General features: G+C 31.1%; 1 protein-coding gene and 1 non-coding gene across 6 annotated transcripts; both read right to left on the bottom strand.

The window, feature by feature from the left end:
• Positions 1–582: 582 nt before the first annotated feature.
• Positions 583–15994, bottom strand: LOC103487363 (AP2/ERF and B3 domain-containing transcription factor At1g50680-like). 5 transcript variants are annotated; one of them, XM_051081559.1, is made up of 4 exons: positions 15068–15994; positions 14319–14511; positions 14087–14180; positions 583–1919 (listed from the first exon to the last, which is right to left on the bottom strand). In XM_051081559.1, the coding sequence occupies exon 4, from the start codon at positions 1910–1912 to the stop codon at positions 896–898; it is 1017 nt and encodes a 338-aa protein (XP_050937516.1). In that variant the 5' UTR covers positions 1913–1919; positions 14087–14180; positions 14319–14511; positions 15068–15994; the 3' UTR covers positions 583–895. The 5 variants fall into 5 exon arrangements, with proteins under 5 accessions (XP_050937516.1, XP_050937515.1, XP_050937514.1 ...); XM_051081558.1 differs by having other exon boundaries at positions 14319–14533; XM_051081557.1 differs by having other exon boundaries at positions 14815–15994.
• On the bottom strand, positions 15317–15421 carry MIR156C (microRNA MIR156c). The gene has a single exon (NR_120738.1). It is a non-coding gene; the product is annotated as a microRNA MIR156c (primary transcript).
• Positions 15995–25553: the final 9559 nt, after the last annotated feature.

Below are 25553 nucleotides of genomic sequence, written 5' to 3' on the forward strand. Positions count from 1 at the left end.
TTCTGTGTACTGCTTTTTTGAAGGGGAGAGAGACAAAGAGATTATAAAATTAAATTAAAAAGAAAAAAAAAAACAACATTAAGGATTGATATTTTAATAATAAAGTAAAGTTTGATTATTGGAATTTGGTGGGTGTCACTGTTTGGTAGATAGGAAACCTCATTTAGAACAATGGCTCTCCTTTCTTAACAAAGTGGAGAATAATTTGATCATATTAGTATGTTATCATACTGATAATACTAATATAATATACACTTCAGTTTACTTGAATCTAACAACTTCAATATGATGATTTTATCTCAGAGTAGGGTGCTGTTCATTGCAACCAAAACTAAATAAACGATCAATATATATGTACTTACGCGTACATGCATATTGGTAAGGGAAAAGAAACAAGAATTTGGGCCAAGATACTTCTAGTGATAAACACTAATAGACTCATCTATAACCTAAAATTAGTTGAATGTTCTCATTGCTTTAGATCTCAATCATGGTGAAATCCATTCAGGAAACTGTGTCAAATAAGAAACTGACTGAAAATCTTACATTGAACAATTGAATAAGACAGACAACCAAATCAAATTGATTAGATAGTTTCTCCTCCTTTTATCTTAATATCTATATCCTTTCACTTGAAGTCCGAGGTTTAAATCTCTACCACTACATTTCTTAGTACATAAGAAATTCACGAGGGTGAAAACTACACGGTAGAAATATTGATCAATTCTAATAATTTCTCCTGATAGTGGGTATATATTATCTTAGCATTGTTCCACAAAGAATCTCCTAAAAATACCTTAAATGACTTTCTTTAAGGCATGTGGTTTAATTACTATAAAACTACAAAAAATGGAAAAGAAAGTATCGAAGGAGAAAGGAATAGCAAAACTTACTTTCACTTGATATGCACTCCAAACAGTTTGAAGCCCTTAACTTCACGTTCATCTTTTAGTTCATTGTCTATGTGCTTAGGCGAGACCGATTCCTCAACTTCTCCATGCCTCAAATTGAGCTGCAATTCGCTACATGTGGTTTCATTCTCAACCAGGCCACCACTGTTGTCACGGTTATTAACATCTACAACACAAAATGTAGTTTTAGAATCACTTGAGGCTGCTTCACACAAGTAGAAAGCTATTGTGTCATTAGCTTTAAGTTGTTTTTCCTTCACAAAGCGATTCCAACCACGCGTAAAAACATAGCTCTGGCTGCTTTTCCAGTAACAGTAGCGAAATTTCCATTGTCTCATCATTTTGTCAAAAAATACTAGCTGCACATCGCGATCATCATCAACGGGTTCTACATTTTCTGTTGTACTAGCTGATATTTGAGGAAAGTACTTAACAGCGTACTTCTTTGGTATGACCAATCTGTTCAACTTACCAACATCGCTAGGTGTTAGCTCCTTTTGAAAAAGTTGCTTAATAGATGTCCCTCCATTGTTATGCGCCTTTTCTGTGGAGGGACTCACCGACGTTTGTGTGCTTTCAGAACAATCCCTTAAATACTCAGAAAATTTAGTTCTGTAAGAACCGTCCTTTATCATATTAAGCAAAGTTTCTGTAGTGTAAAGTTTCTGAAAGTTAGGCTCTTCGATAGTGAATTTTGTCCAAGGAAAGTTTCTATGGCAATCTCCACTCCTGATTCTGATAGCAGCACTATCATATGCCATAGCTGCCTCATTTTCAGACTTGAATGTACCAAGCCAAATACGCTGGTGATTAGCGTAAATTTGAGCACCCCAGTGGCCATTCTGCTGAGGCACAACGCCTTTGAATTTTGAGGTTAAACTCCTTCCTTGTCTACTACATCCATTAGTAGGGAGTGGACAGGTGATGCAGCTTGAATCTAAAGTGTCTCCAACTGCATTCGTCCTGGCTTTTGAAATCATACTTGACAACTCCTGTTTCATGGCGGTTCTAAAAAAAGACCAACCAAAAACATGAAGGATCAGAGTTTGTTAACTTTCTCATTTAACTAAACTAATTACTTATTAAACAACTGTCTAATTTCATGCAAGGTGTTCGTCAAAGTATAAACCAACACTAATTGATCAAACAAGTTATTACATCCAAAAGAAAGAAGCAGATACCAGATCTCTCATTCCTCGTTAAGTATAATATTTCTCTCCATGAACAACATACATATATAGCCAGCAATAGGAACAAATAAACTCATCATAATAAAGGAATGCTTCACACGATCTATCTACCATGCCATCATAAGAAAGAGCCTGCGGCAAAAGGTTACTTGACCATCAACATAAGAATATCAATAAAAGGGAGCTTTGGGATGACTTTTGAGAGTAGTTCTTGAATTCAACAAAGCTGCACCTTGAATTGCGTCCATTGTCTCACAATGATCCACTGGGTCAAGCAAAATTGCAACCCAATTGTTGAATTATTAAAGATAATAATAAAAAAGATTTTTTAACCGAACAAACCTATGAAGACCTACTCTTATGTGCTTTTATAATTTCCAAAATCACAAAGCACCACATGAAAAGTTAGTATAATATACTTCAACTCAAGCAAAACCCACCTTAGAGTTCTTTTGGCTGGTAACAATTATCCTCACGAATTTATTTTATTGAAATGGAGACTAACTTCTTTATTAATGATAGGACTCAAAGTACAAGAGAATTATACAATGAGTGTAATAAAGAGATGAGCAGCCAAGAATTTCTTGTTCCTTCTTTACCAAGGAAGGAGAGTACAAAATGGAACCAGCATCCATAACAATGTTTTCATAAAATTTCTCCAACCCAATTTCGTCACACTCAAAAGGATCAAGAGGGCCTTGTTGTCAACTAACTGTGTGCACACCACAGACAAAGCAAATAAAGAAGTGGCAGCATACAGCATACAGTTCTGAGCTTCAATTGGTTTTCTCTTGTCTGAGATTGAGACTGAAAATGAAACTCTATAATATACACTTTTGAGGTTCAATTGTTTCTCTTGCCAGAGACTGAAACTGAAACCCTATAAAGGAGTGTTGACGCACAAACCCTACTTATGAGTGCCCAAGCACAAACATCTTCCCTGCTGCTTCCTAGGGTTCAGCATCCAACACAAAATTATGATGTCTAATAGTTGTAGTAGTCAGAAACCAGACGCAGACCATGTGAACCTTCCAACTTACTCGGCCCTATCCCATGCTATCAAAATCAACCATCTTCCCTTCTGCTCCCTAGAGTTTTTAACTTGTACTGGACTAAAAGAAACTCCTCTAATAAGAAAGGCGACAAATATAATGAGATGGAAATATAAAGATAATTACAACTTCAGAAATGCTTCAGCCTTCTTATGGTATCTACATAGATGCATTAACTTCCTCTCCTTAAGAAGGAACTCCAGCTACTGTCATTAGAGTGCCCCAATGCCAAATGAGCATAGAAGGTAAAAGTCTGGCTACACAGTGGAACCCTCAGTTTAACTATGGAATATTTGAATGAGAAATGAGTTAACCAAATGTCCAAACATCAAGGGCATTACATTTCGAAGTACACATCCACTGAGGCTGCAGACTTGGACTCTGCAGAGAATCATGGAACCATGATGGTTGTTTTTGTTAATATTTGATATAGATGCATGCCCCTAAGTTCCATTTCTCATGCATAGTTCAACCTTTTCAACAATTTCGGTAGTACACCCATTCAATCTTCCAATTTAAGCCTCGACATATGAGTGCTATTTAGTCAAGTATCTTAAAATGGGATTGAACAAGTTAGACAAAGGGAATTGACCACAGAGCTCATTTCACTTACTCACGACAAGTCTGCTTCCTCACTCTCTTTACAGAATGATTGAGATGATGTGATCTGTGATCATTAACAGGGACAGGGTATGTAGAATTTACTAGTCATTTGAAACCTTGTTGAACTGGCACTTCAGTCTCCGTGTAAATATATCACGGATAAGTGATATAACTTCACAAAAGAGATGATATATGGTTGCTAGAGACAATAAATGTTAGAGTTAGACAATGTAAAAGTGCGTTTGGCATACCATAATCTCTAATAAATTCAAAGTTCTTATCCAATTATGTGTGTTGAAAATACTTAAGAAACTTTAAGGTAAATATCCTTCAAATTCTAGGAGAGAATTAAAAACGGTGAAGTTTAAGATGATTAGCAAACAAGAGATAATAAAAGCTTGAAACATAATAAAAATAGGAGTAACACCTCGTGTTACAGTGAGCAAACCCAAACAAAATAAAATGGATGAGATTTACGAGTGAGTACCAAAAGATTAACAGTAATCAAACAGAAAAGTTCCTTTGGCAATCATAAAGGTCTTTTGTCCTTCTTTGAAGGTATTTCGTATTTCAGTGTCATCAGGGATAAAATTCCATCATAGACTTCAAATCATGACCGTGCAAAGTTGAGCATATAGGCTTCTCATGGTGGGTTGTGGGGTGAATCAACTTCCACCTTTTAATCTAGGACTTCCATTAGGTCGTGACCAAATGTGACGGTCTTTATAGACCCAGATATGGAAAAGCTTTAAAACCATGAAAAGGGCCTTCTCCAATCTAAAGTAGAATATTGGGTAATTTATCTATTTAGTTTTAATGGAAACAAGATTTTTCATAGAAATAATGGATGAGCTGAAACAAGTTTTTATATTGACGATATCGGTTCAATTTAGCAACTCTATTGAAAAAGTGATGACAAATTAATTGTGGGAAGGGATCAATAAAAAGACAGAAGGTCCCTTCTTGTAAGGTGTGAGGTGGTTTTAAAATGTGATCCGATCCATGAGAGTTAGGCATTGGGAACCTGAAACTTCGCTATGGGGCTTTATTGGCAAAATGGTTGTAGCTCTAATAACCTTTAGAATGAAATATCTTCTGGTTTTCTTTTTTTCCCCTCCTAATTTATGAACATCACAAAGATGATAGGTTGAATGTTTTATTTCCTCATTTCTACAGCCTATATAATAAGAAGGTACGCTCAGTGACTTCACTTCTACTGTGTCATCCTCAAAGACACCCCATAAAAAAGGATATGGGGTGTCTTTGACGATGACACAGTAGAAGCAAAGTCACTGAGCGTACCTTCTTACCAACACAAGTCCACGAAAGTGTTTGCCTCTCTTGCTATCAGTGATAACTTCCATGGGTGCTTGAAAAGAATAAACTGTTGAGTTCAAACTCAATTCATTCCCGGGAGGTTTGGATAGTGCTTTTTTCCCAATATTATATGTAACACTTATCTACCCTTTATTTTCGGCCGATTGAAATTCCTAATAAGGTAAAATTCTGAGTAGTAGGTTTGTATGGGAGAATTAATACCTTGAACAGTACTTGAGAGAATTTTTTCCCTCTGTGTTGTGCCTGCATGGTGCATTCTCATTAAAAGCCATGAAGAGGTCATCGATCATGTGTTTTGGAAGTGTCAAATTGCACATTTGCTTTGGTAAAGACTAGAGTGTTGTGCTATGATTGAAAAGATGCTTCATGGATACTAGAAAATTTTGTGACAAGCTTGTTTCATTGTCCATTGTGGAAAATTTGGTTGGATTGGACTAGCAAGACCAGGTCAATAGATCGTGGGTAAAGATTTGGAAGATTGCTAAGTGCACCATCATGGTTGTTTGTTACACAATCTTTTTATAATTACAAGCTTGTTTGAATCTCATGAATTGACGTTTGTTAGGTAGTTAAAATGTTTTGACTCCTTTCTTGTTTTGTTTTTTTTAAACAATATACACAGAAAGAGGTTCAAGATCAATAGACCACTCAGCTATCACAACTGTCTTTTTGCATGCTCTAGTAGGTTCTTTCATTTTTCTCAACAAAAGCTCAGTTTCTTACCTTAGAAAATACTACAAAAAGAAACCTCAATCCAAAGGAATGGGACCAACAATTAGTTAAAGAAAGGTCCCAATCAAGGAATGACCAGCGCTATAAGAAAGAATAAATTTAACCAACTCCCGAAACTCATCATCAAATCTCACGAACCCTCTAATATATGTTGAATTGTGCCTCTCTAGCTAAATACCCAACAGAATGGGAAAGAAACAAGAATAAGGCAACATAATGAAGATTAAGAAGCACCACGTACATCAAGGCATGACCGAATCCAAAGGGCGAAAACAAAAAGTGAAGCAAAGGAATCTGCTTCCTTGCAAGCACAACACACAGAAAAATGCTTCTAAAGGCAATTCCGGATGTGCTCCCTCTCATGCAAAACTTTCCAAAAAAAGAATTTGAGAAAATTACTAGGTCCTCCATTATCTTTCACATTCAATGTATTCAGATTCTATCACAATCTTCGAATGTTCAATTCTTGTTGCTTTCTTTGTGGCCAATAGTTGTAATTGAGTACTTTCCTTGCATGTTTTCCATGTGAAGATGATATGAACCAGGACGCTTTTGGGTTACCTCCAAGACCGATCACACATTCAAGAGCCAAGAAATTATGGTTAGCATTGAATTTTCACATTCAAGAGGAGGTGAACTCAATTGAGAAGATTCAAGCAACAAGAATTGATGAGAAGCTTTATATTGGAGTCATTTGACGCTACAAGATGGAACCAATTGAACTTTATAATTTATTTTATTTTGCAAAAGCATACCTTATTTTTTTGGATTTTTATAATTGGACCCATAAATGTTTATTTGGGTTTTTAGTTCTTCTGAGTTAGGGTAGAATGGACTTTTTATATCCCCTATAGTGCAGTAGGTTGGGTTTAAAGTAGGGGAACAAAATATAGATTGTAGGTTTTGATGTTTCTTAAGATTTAGGGTTTTCTATCAATGAAAATGGATAGATGACAAAGCCTCAACACCATCCTTTTGTCTTCAATCAAAGGGCAACCCAAATCTAATTCATTCCCTTGTGTTGTTGTCAATTTGATTGGATGTTAGAATTCGATATCTAGAGTTCACTAATTGAGTTCCTTATCTTCAAACCTGGTTTTCATATAAGATGATTAACACAATTGAGTTACTGATTGTTTCTAAGAATCATCCCTTGCCTATTAGGGTTATGGTGGTGTAGCGTGTGTAAGAACACCTCAAAGTGTTTGGTGTATGCTTGTGGGGGCGTTATTTGGTTGTGACAATTTAGAAGCCATTCATTTGTGTCGGACTATAATGAATGAGGCTTTATTCCACCCTCCTTATTGAGACAGAATGGAGGTTCCTAAGAATGCTGCTCCTTTAATACAGTCTATGGAATAATTAACTTAAGAGAAATCGAAGGGTCTGACGGGAATTTTACAACTGTTTTTATGAACCTCCATGCTTTGAAAACTAAAAAAGTGGCTTGAAAAGCTTTTTTGTTGAATTGATAGAAATAACCCAAAAGAGATTCATCTTTCACAATCGACACCCTTTTTAACAATTGGCTATAACAGTTTTTCTCAATTCTTCCTAGTCGAGATTCACCCAAACCATCATTTTATTGGACTTTCTCGATGGAACATCGGTGAAGACAATGGCCAGGATTGTATGTATTCTCTGCCAAATCCTAGGTAATCATTTCCAAAATTGAACGTCTTTTCCGAAGCAAAAGCTATACAACAATCACCATGAAATAAGATTTTCCTTTGTAGACCACCACACATTCACTTGAAGGGGGAAACAACAAGAAATTCATAATTTCATTTGGTAATTCTCAATTCAGAAACAAAAATCGAGTGTAAGACTTGGGAATTTGAAGAAGATTTGAAAGATTGTGAAAGATAAGGGAAAGATTACAAACAATCTCAATCTCTGTCCAGACTCCACCGAGAAAGCGCAAAAAGTTGATAAGTTAGACGTACGATGAAAAGATGTCAGATTTTTACTCAAATCCTGGAATCAATATCAGCCAGAAAAGAAAACAAAACTATCCCAACAAGTTCTCCAAGAGTACTAGTTGTTAAAGATGAAAACATTTTGGGGTTACTATCATTTCCCCTTATGATTTATAGTATTTCACTAAGAATTCAAATGTTTACTTTGGGAGAGATGTAAACTATGTTTAAGAAATTGCAAAAGAAAACAAGCAGTGTTCAAAAACCAAGCTTTGTTTTTTCTTTTTTTCTTTTGGTGTTTTATTTTGCTGTAAAGGATTTGGATGACTTGGTAAATTCAAATTAATTGTAGGTAGTACTTGTCAATTCAATTCCATTTTAGTTTCCTTTTAGGATTCTTTCTTATTCAATGTAAATAGATAATTCAGCAATAAAATTTTATTTGGTTTACGTTAAATTGCACTACAAGAAAATATGTATTTTCCGACACACAACACGAACGTCGGGATAAGTGACGTCAGAAGAAAAAGCTTCTCCTGACACCGTAAAAGCTCCGTCGAGAAAAGTTAGCAATCCTGACGCGACATAAGGCGACGTCGGTAAAAAGTAATGTAATAAAAAAGTTTTAAACTTTTCCCGACACTGTTGTGCATGGCATCAAGAAAAGTTAAATTTTTTCAAAAATTATAAGCTTCTCCCGACACCTTGCATAACAGCACCGAGAGAAGGCTATAATCTTTTAATATATTTAACGTCTCCCGACCCCGTTATGGATGGTATCGGGAGAAGTTCATAATTTTTTTAATATATTTAACTTCTCCCAACACCATACCCACTGGCGTCGGGCTTACTTAAGGCTCTCCCAACGCACCCCGACCGACGTCAAGAGTTCCCCTTCAAAACCCATTTTTTCATATCTGTAAACTTATTTTCAAACCAACCGAAAAAGAGAGAGAGAGGGAGACACCCCAACCGAAAAACGAGAGAGAGGAAGAGATTTTGGAATCTCGTCGCATCCACCTTCATCCGTCGTCCTGTCTTCACTTTCGTCCGCCACCCCTCTGCTAGTAAGCCATTGTTCTTCTTTTTCTGTTTCTTTTGTTCTTTATTTTGCTTTAGGGATTAATTGCTTTAGAGATTCGAAATTCCGTTGTCGTCCACCATCCGGTCTTCACCTTCGTGCGCCACCCCTCGCCGCCGGTAAGCCATTGTTCTTTTTCTTCTTTATTTTGCTCTAGGGATTAATTTTTTTTATATACCTTCCATTTGTTTTTATAAAAAAAATAGAGGATCTCCCGATGCCATATATACAGTGTCGGGAGATGTGTAGAATCTCCCGATGCTGAATATTGTGCATCGGGAGAGTCTCTCTCGACAAAAATTTTTCGATCCCGGTCCCAACAGTCATTTATGCATCGAGAGGATCTTCCGACGCCTTTTCGTATAACTTCCGACGCTTTTGTGCATCAAAAGATCCCTCTTTTCTTGTAGTGTTGGTATCATGGATCTAAGAAACTTAGACGAGATGGTGGAAAAAAGCCTACCCTAACCATAACTCCATGATCCTCAAAGAGGCAAAGCAAACAAAACAACCATCGAATCACTGAATAAAACGACTCGAATCCATGTTGTCAACGGAAAGCTCTATCAATGGTATCTATCGTTTACTCAAATGCATATCCTTGAAACTTAATCAATTAAAAAGAACATACAATCTTGATTTACCGCAACCACTAGTCAGAGAAAATACAATCCAGGTTCAAAATCAACAATATTGCAACCTACAACCTTACCCACAATCATGAAACCATTAAGAACTACATTTAATCACTCAAGAGAATAAAGAACTCATCTAAATGGATTGTGAAATTGCGTAAATTATGAACGAAGTAGAAAGAAAAAAGAATTAGTAGTAGACAAGATGAATGAGGAAGGTAGAAAGATCATGGAGGAACTAACATTGAAAGAAGATGTTCAGGTGTACCTCTTGATCCTCTCTCTCTCAATCTCACTCTCTCTCTTTTCAGACTTCTCTATTATCCTCATTGTATAATTCTCTTGTACTTTGAGTTTTCATATTAATAAAGAAGCTTGTTTCCTTTTCAGAAAAAAATAACACAAGGCCACTACAGAAAATATCCCCATTTGGTTATATCAACTAATCGAGAAACACAACTAACCACACTACCTATGTTGCAATAGAATAAAGTAGAAACTAACCTTGGCCACCAAGACAGCCAACAAGCAAATCAATAGCACCATGAGTATGCAAGAAATTTCCAAGATTTACCGGGAGTCAATCAAGAAAAACAAAGATTAAGATCATATCCTAGGAGATATTGACAGAATCTAGTTCTTCAAGTGTGTAAGATAAAGATACCCGTGGGCAACCTAATTCAAAGAAATTTGATAATCTTTTTTTCATTTTCTAAAGTGTCTGCACATGTTTAGACAATCGAGGATTTTTTTGAACAACTAAATTCTTGGAATCATTGATGATAGGATTGATGGACATAACATCCAATTTCGAGAGTAAATTGTTCGATATATTGGCTTGACTCTTGAAATTTGGTTAATTGTTGGATGGTCAAGGAACTTTTCTTTTGAATGGCTTACTATTCTATTTTTACCTTCATTTTCGTTTTAAAACTGAAGGACAACTTTTTTGGGAGGGATAGAATATGATGTAATAGAATGGGGACAACTTGGTAAATTCAATTTAATCTTGGTTAGTCTTTGATTCTAATTCCATTTTAGTTTCCTATCTAGATTTTAGTTTCCTTTAAGCTATCCTCCTTTGGGATTTTTTTCTTGCATCTAATTCTCTATAAGTAGAGAATTCCTCTCTTGTATTGAACAACTTTGATTCATTAAAAAAGAGAATTTTTCTTTGGTTTACACAATACTTTTGACAATTAAGCTTATAAACTCTACTTTCACCTTCAACTTCCTATGTTATATTATCCACTTTCCACAAATATTTGAAAACCATGTCAAGTTATAGAGGGAAAAAAAAGCATAAATTTATTTTGTTTTCAGAAAACAAAAAACAAAAAACATAGAAAAAAACGAGCTTTAAAACTTAGTTTGTTTTTAGATTGACCGAGGATTCAAATGTTTCTTTGATATAAGTGAAAACCATGGCAAGATAACTAACAAAAAAAACAAGCATAAATTTCGAAAACAATAAACAAAACAAAATTAATACAAAATGGAGACCCAAATGGTAATCAAACGATACCAAACTAAAAGAATAGGGATTGAACTAGGAATTAAAATACTTTTATAAGAAATATGAAAATCATATTAAAGAAATCGTGAACCCTCAACCTACAAGAGTGACTTTCAAAAACTAAAAACTAAATCAATATCAAACAGACTATTAGTCAACGTATAGTTAGTAGAACATTACAATTTCTCTTCATGTACATAAGGTCTTGTGTTTTATGATTTAAGTATGTTTTTCTGATGTATTTAAAGCATCTCAAGGTCACCTTTGGCCTTTAAACCATTAATCAAGAGGCAAAGCATCTAAACACCTAAATGAATATATTTAGTTTTTTGAGGACAATGTACTAAGAATCTATAAGGCACTGACACTTCCATATCGGCTAAGAGCGGTGTCAGACTAACAAGTGTTCGACACGCCAACTACCGTTTCTATTATTTAATGCTCATTCTTTTGCCTCCTGACATGGTAGGACATGCGAGTGACACATTTTAATATGTATGTATGCGTATACATACTCATTTTAATAAAGGACACTCCATACGCAAATATATATATATGTATGTATACACACATATGTATATGACCCACTACCCGTAGCCCATTCAAGGAGCATTTTAAGCCGATCAAAATTAACTGTTCAGCCTAACTTTTTCAAAATTCAGAAGTTTTTACAAATTCTCCATATTAACACACTTCATCCTTACAACTTAGCCCACAATCTACCTCCAAAAAGATAATAAAAAACCAACTATCCTACGACGACGACCACTTCAACTTTGAGACCCACAACTGTCAACAAGTTACGTGACTTCTCTCCTTTTTTGTTTGTCACTTTTATGTTTCTTTCCTTCTGTTCTTACCTTTCCTTTTGTTTTTCATTTATGTTTTTCTTCCTTTCGTTAAATAGGTACGGCCATATGTCAATTTGTGCACACATTTATTCTTATTGAAAAAAAAATTAAAATAATGTGTCCTCAACTTGTAATGTCCTACTATTTTGGAATCGATGAGTCTTCGTGTTCATGTATATCATATTTGTGTCACTTGTCAGTGTATCTTCTTAGTTAAAAGTTATCATAAAAATACTCAATGTTTTTATCCACCGAAATTCAAAATGAAAGCTAAAAACATACATGATCACTAATCCTACAAATTGAGTCATGACAACAATGTACTCACTTCAATACAAAAAATAAATAAACAAACAAAAATAAAAACATTTTATTTGTCAATCTCGTTTGAGAGGAAGCACTTCTTGTATGCATAAAAATAAATAAATAAATAAGGCGGCGCTAGCTGAAACAAACAATGTCAAAGACCTAACAAGTATAATGTTTCCAATATTAGTGGGGCACATTGTCATTAAAATTTAAAAGTCAAGACATGACAATTACCAACCCCAAGTTATTTTACGTAGTCTTTATAAAGAAACAAATTCTATCCACGAAAATAAGTAACAAACAAATGTAGCACTGTACATGTCTAGAAGTTTTAAGTACACTGGAAGCAAATACTGTCAACACATCCTATTATAACAAAATTCTTTGTTCTTACAGCAAAAAATGCTGAATAACAAGAGAAATGAATGCCTGCGATACTTCATTCAAAAGTACTGAGGAGAAAAAAAGTCCTAAAAAGGCAGAATAATGTTTCAACCACTGTTTAAAATCCCTATAGCTTCAGGCTTCAAAAGCTTGGAGTATTTTTAGTGTCATTTCATGTGTAACCTTAAGTTGCTAAATCTTATAGTAACAAGCATTGTCAGGACTTGAGCTTTCAGTCTAGTGGCAAGCACTTCTTTCTTGACAGATTTCAGCTCATGCGCTGATAATAAGAATGTGTTGATAAACTGTTCAAAACATTACATTTTGTCACATTTACTATGTTTAACCAAGAATTAAAATATCGATGTCAATGTCGATATCAAGATTTCAATTTCACAAAGATATCGACGGATATGTCGATAAATATCGATATTGACAGAAATTTCTAAAAGACAAAATTTATAACTTATTTAGATTAATAATTAAGTGGTTAAATTAATAATTAGGTAGTTTTTACTCAAAAACTAGGTCATGAATATAGTTATTAGTACTCATATTCATATTAGACTAAATAGGTGACAAATTGTCTTTTACGAGTATTTGTAAAAGATTTTGGAAATATCCATGGATATTTAATGTCAATATCGAACCCTTGGATATGATTTAAGGAAATATCCATGAATATAACGACATTCATGGATATTTTAATCCTTGTTTTTAGCACATTAACATCTAAAAAGAGCAAGACATATGGTAGCGTGTGGTTTCTATCTTAATCATGACCACATAAAAAATAAAAATAAAAAAGGTAAAGACATGAATGTTCAAAATATGCCATTTCCTTGAGAAAAAAATCGGTTCATCAATATAATGTATTTAGTAGGTTGTCGCCTATTGCTTAAATTTCTTCTCTACATACGTTGACATTTGTGCACTCCATTGATAGAAATTAAACAAATTTGATAATGATGATTAACAAAATTTCACATGCGGAAATTTTAACAATTTCAAGATGAAAAAGGCGGCCATGGCTTCCTTTAATCAAATGAAAAATATTTGTAACTTCCAATTTGTTAAAGAACATTATCTTCGTCAGCAAAATAATTTCATCTTTTCAATGTTGGCAGCTTTAATCAGAAAGTCAAACTTCACAAGGGACAAAACCTTTCTTAGCTACAAATTTTCTTAAACCACTCAAAATCAAATTGATTTAGAAACTTCAGCACTTAAATATCTAAATGAATCCCCAAAAGTAACACAAAATTTCACACATATAAAAACGTCAAGTATCATAATGATGTTTAGAAGCATTAAACAAAGAGCCAACTTCCTTCACATGATCTAAAAAGAACATCAAAGCTACATCCACACGGTAAAATTAACCCATATATAAGCCCATGTTAAAGAAAAAACATTGTGCGGCTTCAATGAAGAAGATCAAGTATAAATGGGAAAGGAGAATCAAGTAACAAAACACACAAAAATCACAAGAATGAAGTTTTATAATTCTATAAGTTAAAATCAATAGAAAAAAAGAGAGAAAAACAACAAAAAAAGGTTATTACCTCTATAGCGGACAATGGGGGTGGCGGTGGTGATAGTTAATCTGAAGTGAAGAGAAACATAAGCAATATGTTGCCTCCCAACGTCAAACAAGTGCTGAGAAAAGCAATATTCAAGCCCTAATTAGCTTCCACTTGAATAAATAACCAGAGAGAACAAGATGGTGATGATTTTGGAAAAGGGGACAAGAGAACAAAAATACAGGAATATCTTCTTATCGAATAAATCAGTAACCTGAATGGGGAAATTTTCCGGATTGGAAACTCCATATCTGGGACTAGAAAATAGCAGGCTCTTCAGGCATCCAAAACGAGGGATTGTTGCCATATTCAGCACTTGAGTCACACCCTTCCTCAAGTAGTACCCCACAACGGCAAGAAATCTTTCGTTTTAGGAAAGTAAATACCGAAACAAAATCTGCATAACTCTTCAGCAACGAAAAATAATGCCTGCATAAATATTTCCGCGGATTCCAATATTCTCAAGAGTGAAAGAAATATTTTGTCAGATATGGAATAACCCAAATCTCAGGAAATCAAAATAAATATATAAATAAATAAAATAAAGTAAAAACACAGAGCGTGCCTTATACGCCTATAACAAAAGAAACCCCAATACAAAGCCGGGAGTTTACGGTTTGGATGGGAACAGTAATCAGGGTTTTGCACTAAACAACAACGATTTTTTGAAGGATTTTCCGTTAAATAATGAACAGTAATTGGTTTTGTACCTTCAAAAATTCCATATATAAGCAGGAGAGGACCATCAAAAGTCGCGCTACTAAGTTTCCATGGAAATCAATGTTAAGAAATAGAAAAAGAAAAAGAAAAGTGTTTTCCAATTTCTATGGAAAATTGCAATAGCCAAAGTGTATATAATATTTTAATAAATATTGGAAAGGATGAATTTCTATGGAAAATTGCAATAGCCAAAGAATATATAATATAATTAATAAATATTGGAAAGGATGAGAACAAACTGACAAATTATGAGTGTGAAAGGCGAAATTGTACACTACAGCGGCACCGCTTGAAACTTCGAAGAGGCCGCTTCAACTTCACCAGTCTCATTGTTCCATTTGTCCATTAGAGGAGGAAAAAACAGAAGAGGGTACTCGAGGAAGAGAAGCGGAGCGATAGCCGATGGACATCTGGCCTATCTGACAGTATGAACCAGAGGGTAGGAAAAAAAGAACGATAGAGAGAGAGAAGAAGAGAGCAGAAGGGAAAATTACGGGGAAGCTGACAGAAAGAGAAGTGAGCACGCACCCGCAAAGGTATGCCTTTCATACATTTGGCTGCAGCGTGTGCTCACTCTCTTCTGTCACTCTCCTGCCCTTTTGCTCTCTCTTCCTCTCCATCTCCTTACACACTCAGCATCATTCATTCATTCAAATTTCGAACCCAACAAAACCCATCAACAATTTCCCATTAAGTCATCAGATCTCTCACCTTAAAGCCCTCCCATTTATGGAATCCACAAAAAAAAAAAAAAAAAAAAAAAAAAGGGAAACCATTTTTTTAATCCTCCTGACAGATTTTCCATTTTTTTTCTTTTGTCAGACATTTCATCGAACACCTTCTGTGCAACCCTTTCGTTTTCTAGTAAAAAGAAATGTCTTTCCATCGTGGACGGCAGCAGAAACTGGGAATTGGAAAAGAGAAATAGGGTTTTGCTACTACATCCCACAGATATACCCACTTCACACGCCATCAAAAGTAAAAACCAATCATGACATCTTTTAACCACACTTTTTCTTCTTTTGAAATACGCGTCTGGGAAAGTCACCAATTAGATAAATACCTCCACCACCACTACCGCCGCCATCGCCGCACCGCCGGTGAAGAGAGAGAGAGAGAGAGAGAAGAGAAGAAGGTCTTTGGGACATTATTATGATAAAATGTAGAGAGAGCAAAATTAAGGAGCGGAAGGAGAGGCAAAGGACGAAAGGAAGAGGACAGGACAGTCAATCAAGTGGGTTTGTGGGGCCCCCTCCCTCTTCCTCAACTTGTGATTGGCTATAAGTTACATTTCTTTGGACTACGTGGACCACTAAGAGGCTGCCAACTTAACTTCATATGCCCTAATCCTTCCATCTATGACGCTAGATATTTTCATATTCTGGAATACCTTAAAATTGAAGATTTAATCTACACTTTCATTCTATAATGTATAGATAAAATAATGTCAAAATGTTTTTAATGTATTGTACCAAAAATATTTCAACATACCATGCAATGATTATTTTTCCTCCTTGTTATTAGCATGACACCCATATTTAAAGATTAAAGTTTCAATTACGTAATTATTGTATTAAAAATTGCTTGATTAAGGTTACAATAAGAATATAAAATATTTTCATGATGTTATCAATGAAAATCGTTGCTTTAGTAAAATTTAATAATACGTTAGCTAAATTATTTATAAACTTTGAAGTTTAAATATTTAAAAAAAATTGAATTTTGATTTTGATTCTTTTTCATTTAGTCTTTGAAGTGGTACGTAATAAACAATTTTACACAGTTTAATATTTATCATGTTAATCAAAATAAGTTATATTTATATCATGATGTGATTGTTAAAAGTGTTTGTGTCTATTAAAATACATGTGTGTCGCATGCATTACCTTTTAAATTAAATAACTATTTAAATTAGTTAGTAGTTAGATTAAAAATGGTGAAAGAGGTTATGACTAAATCTATATCTAATGTTTAATTTAGCTAATTAATTTATAATAAAGGTTAAATGCATGCCTTGGACGTAAATGAAAATGTTTGAAACATAATTGTGATTAAACATGTAATATTAGATCAGAAATGTCAATTAAATTAGAGATTTTATATATTCTTGAAGTTTGAAAAATTTTAAAATTGTGATTTTTTTTGTTATATTTATAAACATTTCATAAATTTTGTCATCAAAAAAATTGTAATAGAATAGTTAAGAAAAAATACACAAGGTAAAATATAGTGTTTTTTTTTTTTAATAATAAAAAACAAACTATTTACATTACACATGACTTTTTATAAGAAGGGTTATCGTCATTTCTATAACGAACAAAATTTAGAGATTTCAATTACGAGTAAATTCATTAAAAACACGAATTATGTAATAACTTATGAAAACAATGCAAAGAAATATATGGATTAAAAAATATTTGAAAGGTAGGGTTTATGTACACTAATGAGTTAAAGTCGGTGTTCAAGTTGGTCATTGAAATTATTAATTTAAACAATACAATATAACATTAGTATGTATGAGAGTTGATTAGTATAAGTGAAATTTAATTATTTTAATTTACCCTAATCTATTATTGTTTTGAGGGTTAGTAGAGGCAGAAAAAATTTTCATCTGATATTTTATTTTAATTTTCCCCTAATATATTATCGTTTCAAAGGTTTTAAAGAGTTGTAGAATTAGAAAGTTAATCTTTTTGTTTTTAGTTTAAAAATTAAATCTATCAACCCCTCTAACAATATCGAAATTTTTTTGTATTCACTTCCTACCGATATTTTTAAAAACCAAATTTTTGTTAAGCATTTTTTTAAAGGACCACTTACATAAATGACAACTAAGTAAAAAATAATAGATTAGGGTAAATTAAAATTAATAAAATACGAAGAAAAAGAAACTTATGTGTAGTTATAATTTTGGATGTTTCTTTTCGAATTTCTCAAACTAAAAGTTACTTTTGCATAGATGCTATTACTGATAGTTGTTATTGGTTGCTATCATCGATAGTCATTACTAGTTGGTAACTTTCTATATGACACCATTATAATCGAGTACTTCTTCATAGTTTTCTCAAATTGAAAATTATCAATGATAACAATTAATAGATTTTATAAGTTGAGACATTAATAGATGTTATCAATGGTTACTTTCAATTAGAGAAATGTACTATTTAACTACTATAATTGATATAAATTATCAATGATAACTTCTATCGATAATAATCCTTAAAAACTTGATATTTTAGCCCACATCTACATTTTAAGCTCTTGATTATTAGAAATAATAACAAAGGTTAAAAATCAATTATAGTCCTTAGAGTTTCAAAGAAAACAATTTGATACTTAAATTTTGATTTTGTAACAACTTAGTCCATGAATGCAATAATTTAAATTGTGTGTACTTTAAAATTAGTGACAATTCAACCTCTAAAATAAAAATTATAATTTAATGACATTTATTGCATAAATAAACGAATAAAGTAATCAAAGACTTGAGATTTTTATAAAATATAAAATCCACGTCATAAAAGTAAAAAGATGTAAGAATTTTGGTTGAGTTCTTATGTTGTAGACTAGATTGTTGCAAGTTTGAAAGTGGAGTGACTAAATTGTTACATATTAAAGTTCTGAAACTCAATTGTTACAAAATTGAAAGTACAAAAAATAACTCGTTACAAATTAAAGTTTGAGTACTAAATTGTTACAAATCATAACAAATAAAGAAAGTTAAACGGTAGTATTTAGAGATCATAATTTGTTTTTTTTTTTTTTTAACATAATAACATGGTTTATAATTATGAGAAAATGAGAGAGATATCATAATAGGGTTGGGGGAAAGTATGTTCAAAGAGAAGGGAGATGAGTGAAAAGATAGATATATAAGATGTGACATTAAATTTGAAAAGACAAGACTAATGAATTATTCAATAGAGATAGGATAAAGAGATGGTGTATGCCTTAAGATTGTTTATTGCTTAAATTACATAAACATATCCCTAAGTAAAACTAAATAATTCAATGTAACCTTGCTTTAATGAAAATCTTATTGTTTAGATATGGTTATCAAAGAGAATATTAATTATCCTATAGGGAACTACTTTTACTAAATAAGTACAACAATGTTCTTACACTCATGAATTATATATCCATTATATCGTTGGAAATTAAACTTAAAAAGTGGCATTTCTACTATGAACTTGCATTGTGTTTTCACAATCATTTATGATATAAAATCTATTAGATTTATTATATGGAAAGATTCGTGTAAATCGTAGACAATCAAACAAGACATAACATCGAGAAAATACAAAAAATCATTATATCTCACCTAATAATTATAATGGTGAAAAATAGATTTTACATTGTTTGAATTCAAATTTATACACGTAATAATAGAATATGACAAAATAACAATCACACAAAACCTAACAAAAAATCGTATGATCTATTTTGTGTATTTGTCAATTTATGAGTTATTTGCAACTTGCCCTAATTTGTACTGTAATGTTTGACAAACTTTGACAAATCAATATCATTGATAGATTTGAATATAGTGTGATGATTTTATTTTGTATTTTTAAAAGAAACATTGTTTTTTTCAACGAACAAACCAAATTTTTAAAATCCAATTTTACTCCACAAAAAAAAATTGGGCATAAAAATGAAGTTGGTGTTGATGATGTCAGGGTCAGGTTGCCCTCCCTCGATAGTTCTGAGTGTCAACCGAGTTATTTGTTATGGACCCCACCCTTGTGGTTAGCTGAAACTTAACTCGAATGCCTTGTTGAATGGGGTTAAAAGGTGAGAGAGGGATTAGCTAGATCGTTTGTGATTTTGTCGAGTCTCTTTGTCCTTGCAAGTTGTGAAAGGGTACTGAACAATTGGACTATAGAGAGTCTGGAAGCACCTATTGTGATCAGAGGTTTGTTGACTATCAAATTATATACCTTCAGGATTAGGTTTGCTCTCATCTTCTTGTTGAGTCTGATTGCTCTGACTTTATCTCTATCCTCGTCCATAAGGGTTTTGATTCAAATAAGTATGACTCTAATTAATGACATTTGTTGCTAGTTATCTATTTTTACTAATGCTACTTTTGTTGTTTAATGTCCGAGAAAGACTAATTGAGCATTGCACAATCTCTATGCAACGACTACGCATGGCATTTTTTTTTTTTGACAACCCTTTTCTTCTCTCTCAAAAGATGGGGTAAGGTTGTTATCGATATTCTTAGTTGGTTCTCCAAAGTAATTTTTAACACGTTCGAACTTTGATTAGTTTAGTTCGGTTTTATGAATTTTTTTTAAAAAGAAAGAAAAAACGAAAAACTCTAATCATTACTAGAATTAGAATGGAAAGATTAAATAAATTATAAACAAACAAACATTAGGTTGTCATAAAGTAGAAATTGAAAAGATTTTGAATTTGCAAATTAATAGAGATGTATTCACATATACACATGAATAGATCAAAATTCAAAATGATAGATATTATTATATTAGTTGAAAGGTGTGGATGAATCGTGGCTTGATATGGGACAATGAAAAGGAATCCAAATTCGTAATTGATTATTATTGTTTGTACATTTTCAACATCATTATATTCATCACTCAAAATTACGTACAATTGTGTTTTATGTGAATAATAATTATTGTCCCATTTTGTACATATTCTTGCATTTTCTATGGTAGGAATACTCATTCATAACCCTTACAACTTAAATTTTCAATCTCAAATCATCCGTAACTCGACTCATATACAAATGTGTTAGTGATTAAGAATTTAGCATGGTTGGATTTTTCTACTCCTATTAAAAATAAACAATTTTATAATTCAACCTAGTTTTGTAATTTATAACTTTAAATTTATATTATTGTAAGTCCAAATGTTTAATTGTATGATGGACGACCAACTATTATATATTATAAATTTAGTAGACTTGATCTTGCCTCGACTTTATTCTTAATTTATATTAGTATTTAACCACGTGCATTGCACGTATTTAATAGTTTTAAATAATTTGAGTAAAATTGTTTAATATAATTGTTTGTTGTTAGATGCACAAAAATTTCCTATAATTGTTTGTTGATACGTTCATAGATGCACGAAATTAATAACTCTAATAAATTATTGTTTCCTTTAGAAAATTAAGAAAAAAAACTTGTTAGTTTTTTATTAGATTCATTAAAATTCATTTCAATTATATTGATATTTTCGATTTATTCTATAAAAGAAAAGTCAAAGTCGAATAAATAATGTTTTATTTATTTTTGTGTTTAATACTTAATAAATATTCTTAAATTTTTCAAATAAAATATCAAGATTTTTACTTGCATGCTTAAAATATATCCTTCAAGATATACTAACATTTAATTATAAACTATTTAAAATGTAGTGCTATCAAACATGAGATGGAGTTTTCTAAATCTAAGAACTTAGAAACTAATAGATGAAGAAAACAAATTAAAAAAAAATGCAAGGATTCGTTTCTATATATTTTGTTGGGAAGATTTAAATAAGTTATGAAAACTTATGGGTTTTGAAAACCTTTCTAAATTCTATTATTGAATTTAATTAAATATAAAATCATAAAGTTATTATAACTTAAAAAAGAAATTAAATACATTATTAACCATTAAATATATAAAGAAAACGTACAGTAGCTTGTCTCTATTCTATTAGGTTGTATTTTTGAAAAATTTTATTTAAATTTAAAACATGAAAAAAAAAATAGTTTATTATTTAAAAAGCATGAGATTGAATGATTAAATAAAAACGATATATTTTAATTACTACAGAACACAAAGAACTATATGGTCTTGAAGAAAGTGACATTTCATATCATTAATTAAAAATGAAAAAGGATAAAATTGTAAAAGACAAGAAAAGAAAGAAAGAAAAACAAACAATAGGGTGCGTTTGGTTTGGCTAAGAACATATATTCTTTAAAAATACATTTTCTTTTAAACACTTTCTTGAAAATGAATTTAAAATTTAAACACTTATATATTTTGTTAGATTTTTTTACAAGTGTTTATATGTAAATTTTGTTTGGTTTGTTATATACAAAAAATGTTTATACTTAACTCAAATTACTATAAAGAACTACTAATCGCTATTACCTAATTTCATAAATAAATTCATTTATCTTGATTTTTTAAAAAGAAATATACTATGAAATTAATTGCAAGGTATTTTGAAACTAATTGTTTTAAAATTTTGGAATTAGTAAGGTTAAAACCAAACATTATTTTTTTTCGTATTAAATTTTTTTAGATAATTTTATTTTAGAAGTATAAGTATCTTGATACTTAATTTCATAATCATAAAAACTATAATTGATCTCAAATAATAATAAATTTTCTTAAACAATATAGTTCTTTAGTATTAAATTTTTTTCATTATAGCATCTCTTGTAGTGAACGATGAAAATGATCCAAAGTAAGTTTACATGACATATTATTTAATATATGAATGGTAGAAAATCATATTTTTCTTATCAATATTGTAAAAATGATAATAAAGGAAAACTTAAAAATTCTACAAATTTGAGGTAAATGTACAATAGTATATTTTTTCCTATTAGAATTGTATTTTTTAATCATCGATGCATAATATTTTTGTATTTAAAAAGCTTTATTCTAAAATGTTTTGTGTGAATACTAAAAGAAAAAATAAGTTGCGTAAAATGTTATTTGTCACAATGATTTGTTTATTAACAAAGTTTATTTTTACAAAAAATAAATATTCTTTAACTTATAGTAGAATGAAAGGATAAAGCTCAACTGACACCTGTTTATATTCTTTTTTCAAAATAATTTTACTGAGCTAATAAGTTTATATAAAATATAATATTGATCAACTCTTGGATATATATAAAATAAAACATAAAAATGTTAATTCTTAATTTACTGGTATAGATCTTCTATATCTATAGTATATATAAAAGTTTAAATGTAGAATTCTCTTTTTCTCCATTTTACCTTTGAGTTTAGTTATGGTAAATTTATTTTTATTTTTTTTGTAATATATATAATTACAAAGACATATCCTCTTCCACTACTTTTTTAATTAATTATACTTAACTTTAGTGGAATTAAAATATGCATAACGTGAAGTTGAATGCAAATGATTTTTCATTTATCCACTACTTTTTTAATTAATTATACTTAAGTTTAGTGAAATTAAAGTATAAGATGTGAAGAGTTTGAATGCAAATGACTTCTCATTTACATTTTAGAAATTAGTTACAGATTAAATATCTTATTAATTATAATTAACAATACAAATTTAAAGTCTCGAAGGTTGAAAAGTTTTAAAAAAAAATAATAAAATAGAATTTAAGATTCTATAACGACTTTTTATTTTATTTTTTAATAAGTTAGAAATTGAATGATTTTAATTTATCCTCATCACCTTAAGACCATTTCATTATAGTCTTTGAATTTGATCAAATCATTTATTTTAATTAATATGTTAATTTGATTCACGATTTCAAATTAATATGTTAATTTAGTTATGAAACTCGAAAAGAAAGGAGCTATTAGTATTTATTACACTATCGTACCACTAATAGTTACTTACCAAACATTCTCAAAAGAAAAACAAGATTAAAGAGTTTGAGTTTGAGTATTTTAATATTTTAGTTCTTATTAACTTGAGTTTGCTTCAAAGAATATGTTTTGGATTTAATTTACTGTTCTATGTTAACTATTGAAGTCTAAAGAATTGTTTGATGAACTATTCTCAAATTATCGATTGACTCGAAAACTCAAATTAATAGGTAAAAAATAAAAATAAATTTAATTATATATCATTAGTATTTTTATGGATTGGACTATCTGAACATAATAAAAGGGCACATGATTTCTTTGAATTGCGATATCACCTTAAATCACTGATTGACTTAAAAGGTTTATGTTAGTGGGTAAAGATAAATTTAATTATATATTACTAACATTTATTGAAAGTGTAATATTTGTTATCTTCGAGCTTCCTTTTCATTCTCTCTGCACGATAATTAATCCTATTGTAGGGAAGCATGTTTTTTCCCATATTGTCCTTAAATGTAATTGGAAATCTGTCGAAAGGATTTTTGTAGGCTCTTCTCCTCTCGATCTTTTTATTTGAGCTCTTTGTTTTTTCAATTGTATATTTTAACCGACCTTTTTAATCTCTATTAGTTGTATTTTATATGTGTCTTGACTTTCGTTTTAATTAATTAATTAAAACGAAAGTCAAGACAATTGATAACGTTGTCTACACTATATATATACCTTGGTTTTCATCTCTTCATACAAACAAAAAAACAATAGTCTTCTCATTCTTATTATGTGATAACAAAATAAAGTTTTCCGAACTCTAAGAATGTTCGCAATTTTTGAGTGATTTTGATTCCAGTTGGTTTTTGCAAAATCAATTGAAAAAGAGATTGTTTTATCCTGGGGACGACGGGGTATTATTCTCTTTGCACGATCCAAACAAGAGCCGAGAAACGTCTTAAAGAAAGCGTGTTCTGCGACTCAGTCGCCTATTAATCTTGTTTTTGTTTTGCAGTTTCCATTCCAATATCGATATGTCTTGTTGAATTGTAATTGTTGTTCTGTTTTTTCAGTACCAATTTGCCAAATCTAAACAAGTTGTGTGTTGAAGACTGAAGTGCAACAACAACAACTATTTAAATACCTTTTCTTTTCTTTTTTATTTTCTCATTTTTTGTATACTCATGGCAGAATACAAAACTATTGATTTCTTTTCCGTTTTTTTTTTGTTTTTAATTAAAGTACAAATGTATATATACACTTCTAAACTTTTAGAAGATTTATGAAATTTCTAAGATTTTAAAAACTGCACATCTTAAAAAGTCATGGTCGATAATAAATCATGTAAAATTTTGAAAACTAATCAATAAAGATGGTTTCTTTTTTTTTTTAATTTGACTGCAATTTTTTTTAAAGTTCACAATTAGTTACAATAATCGATATTTCAAAAAACTTTTGTTTGTATGTCTTCTTATTTATTTATTTTTCGTGGTTCTAAAATCGAAACAATAGAACGATAAACACACCTTCCTCGAGGGTATTTAATCCATTCAACTCTCCATTCAAAAGTTTCTTCTTATTTGAAAACTTCCATTCTTGAATAAATAAATCTTTATGTGCAACTCTGCTTGTTGGATATGTAAGACATATATGTTCCAAGTTCTTTGCCCTTCATCTTCCAAGTGGTAAGAGAATAATGGTTATGGGATGAAGATATGTTAGATTAGATGTGCCTTTGCTACAATTCCAGATTTTGTGTCGACATTACTTTAAGAATAGAGTAGAGTTAATAATTATACACTTTTAAAACGAATGATTTAGTTACAGTAATTGCATTCTTTTTAATAAAGTTTTGTTTGTAAAAAAAAAAAAAAAGTAAATATTTTAATAAATTATTCTTTATTTATTAAAATGAGTAATCATATCAATTTTGTTAAATTAACATTAGTGAAAAAAAAAAAAACCCACATCTTTTATGAGTAAACCTAATATTTAGATGTTTGTGTCAATTTTCATCGAGAACCGAAAAAATCCTCCAAACAATTAAGAACCATTGAACCCTAAACCCTCCGACCAAGCAACCTCTAGTTGTTTTGCTCTAACTTTATTTTCTTAAGATATTGAAAAATCTAGCCCACTTTTAAATGTTGTACTTTCGGAAAATTTTCTCGTGTGACATTAATTATATTTTTATT

Source organism: Cucumis melo, chromosome 2 (assembly GCF_025177605.1).
Source record: "Cucumis melo cultivar AY chromosome 2, USDA_Cmelo_AY_1.0, whole genome shotgun sequence".
In the NCBI taxonomy this organism is placed as follows: domain Eukaryota; kingdom Viridiplantae; phylum Streptophyta; class Magnoliopsida; order Cucurbitales; family Cucurbitaceae; genus Cucumis; species Cucumis melo.

Bases quoted from the DNA above. Each gene is read 5' to 3' on its own strand.
- LOC103487363 (XM_051081559.1), bottom strand. From the start codon at position 1,912: ATGAAACAGGAGTTGTCAAGTATGATTTCAAAAGCCAGGACGAATGCA.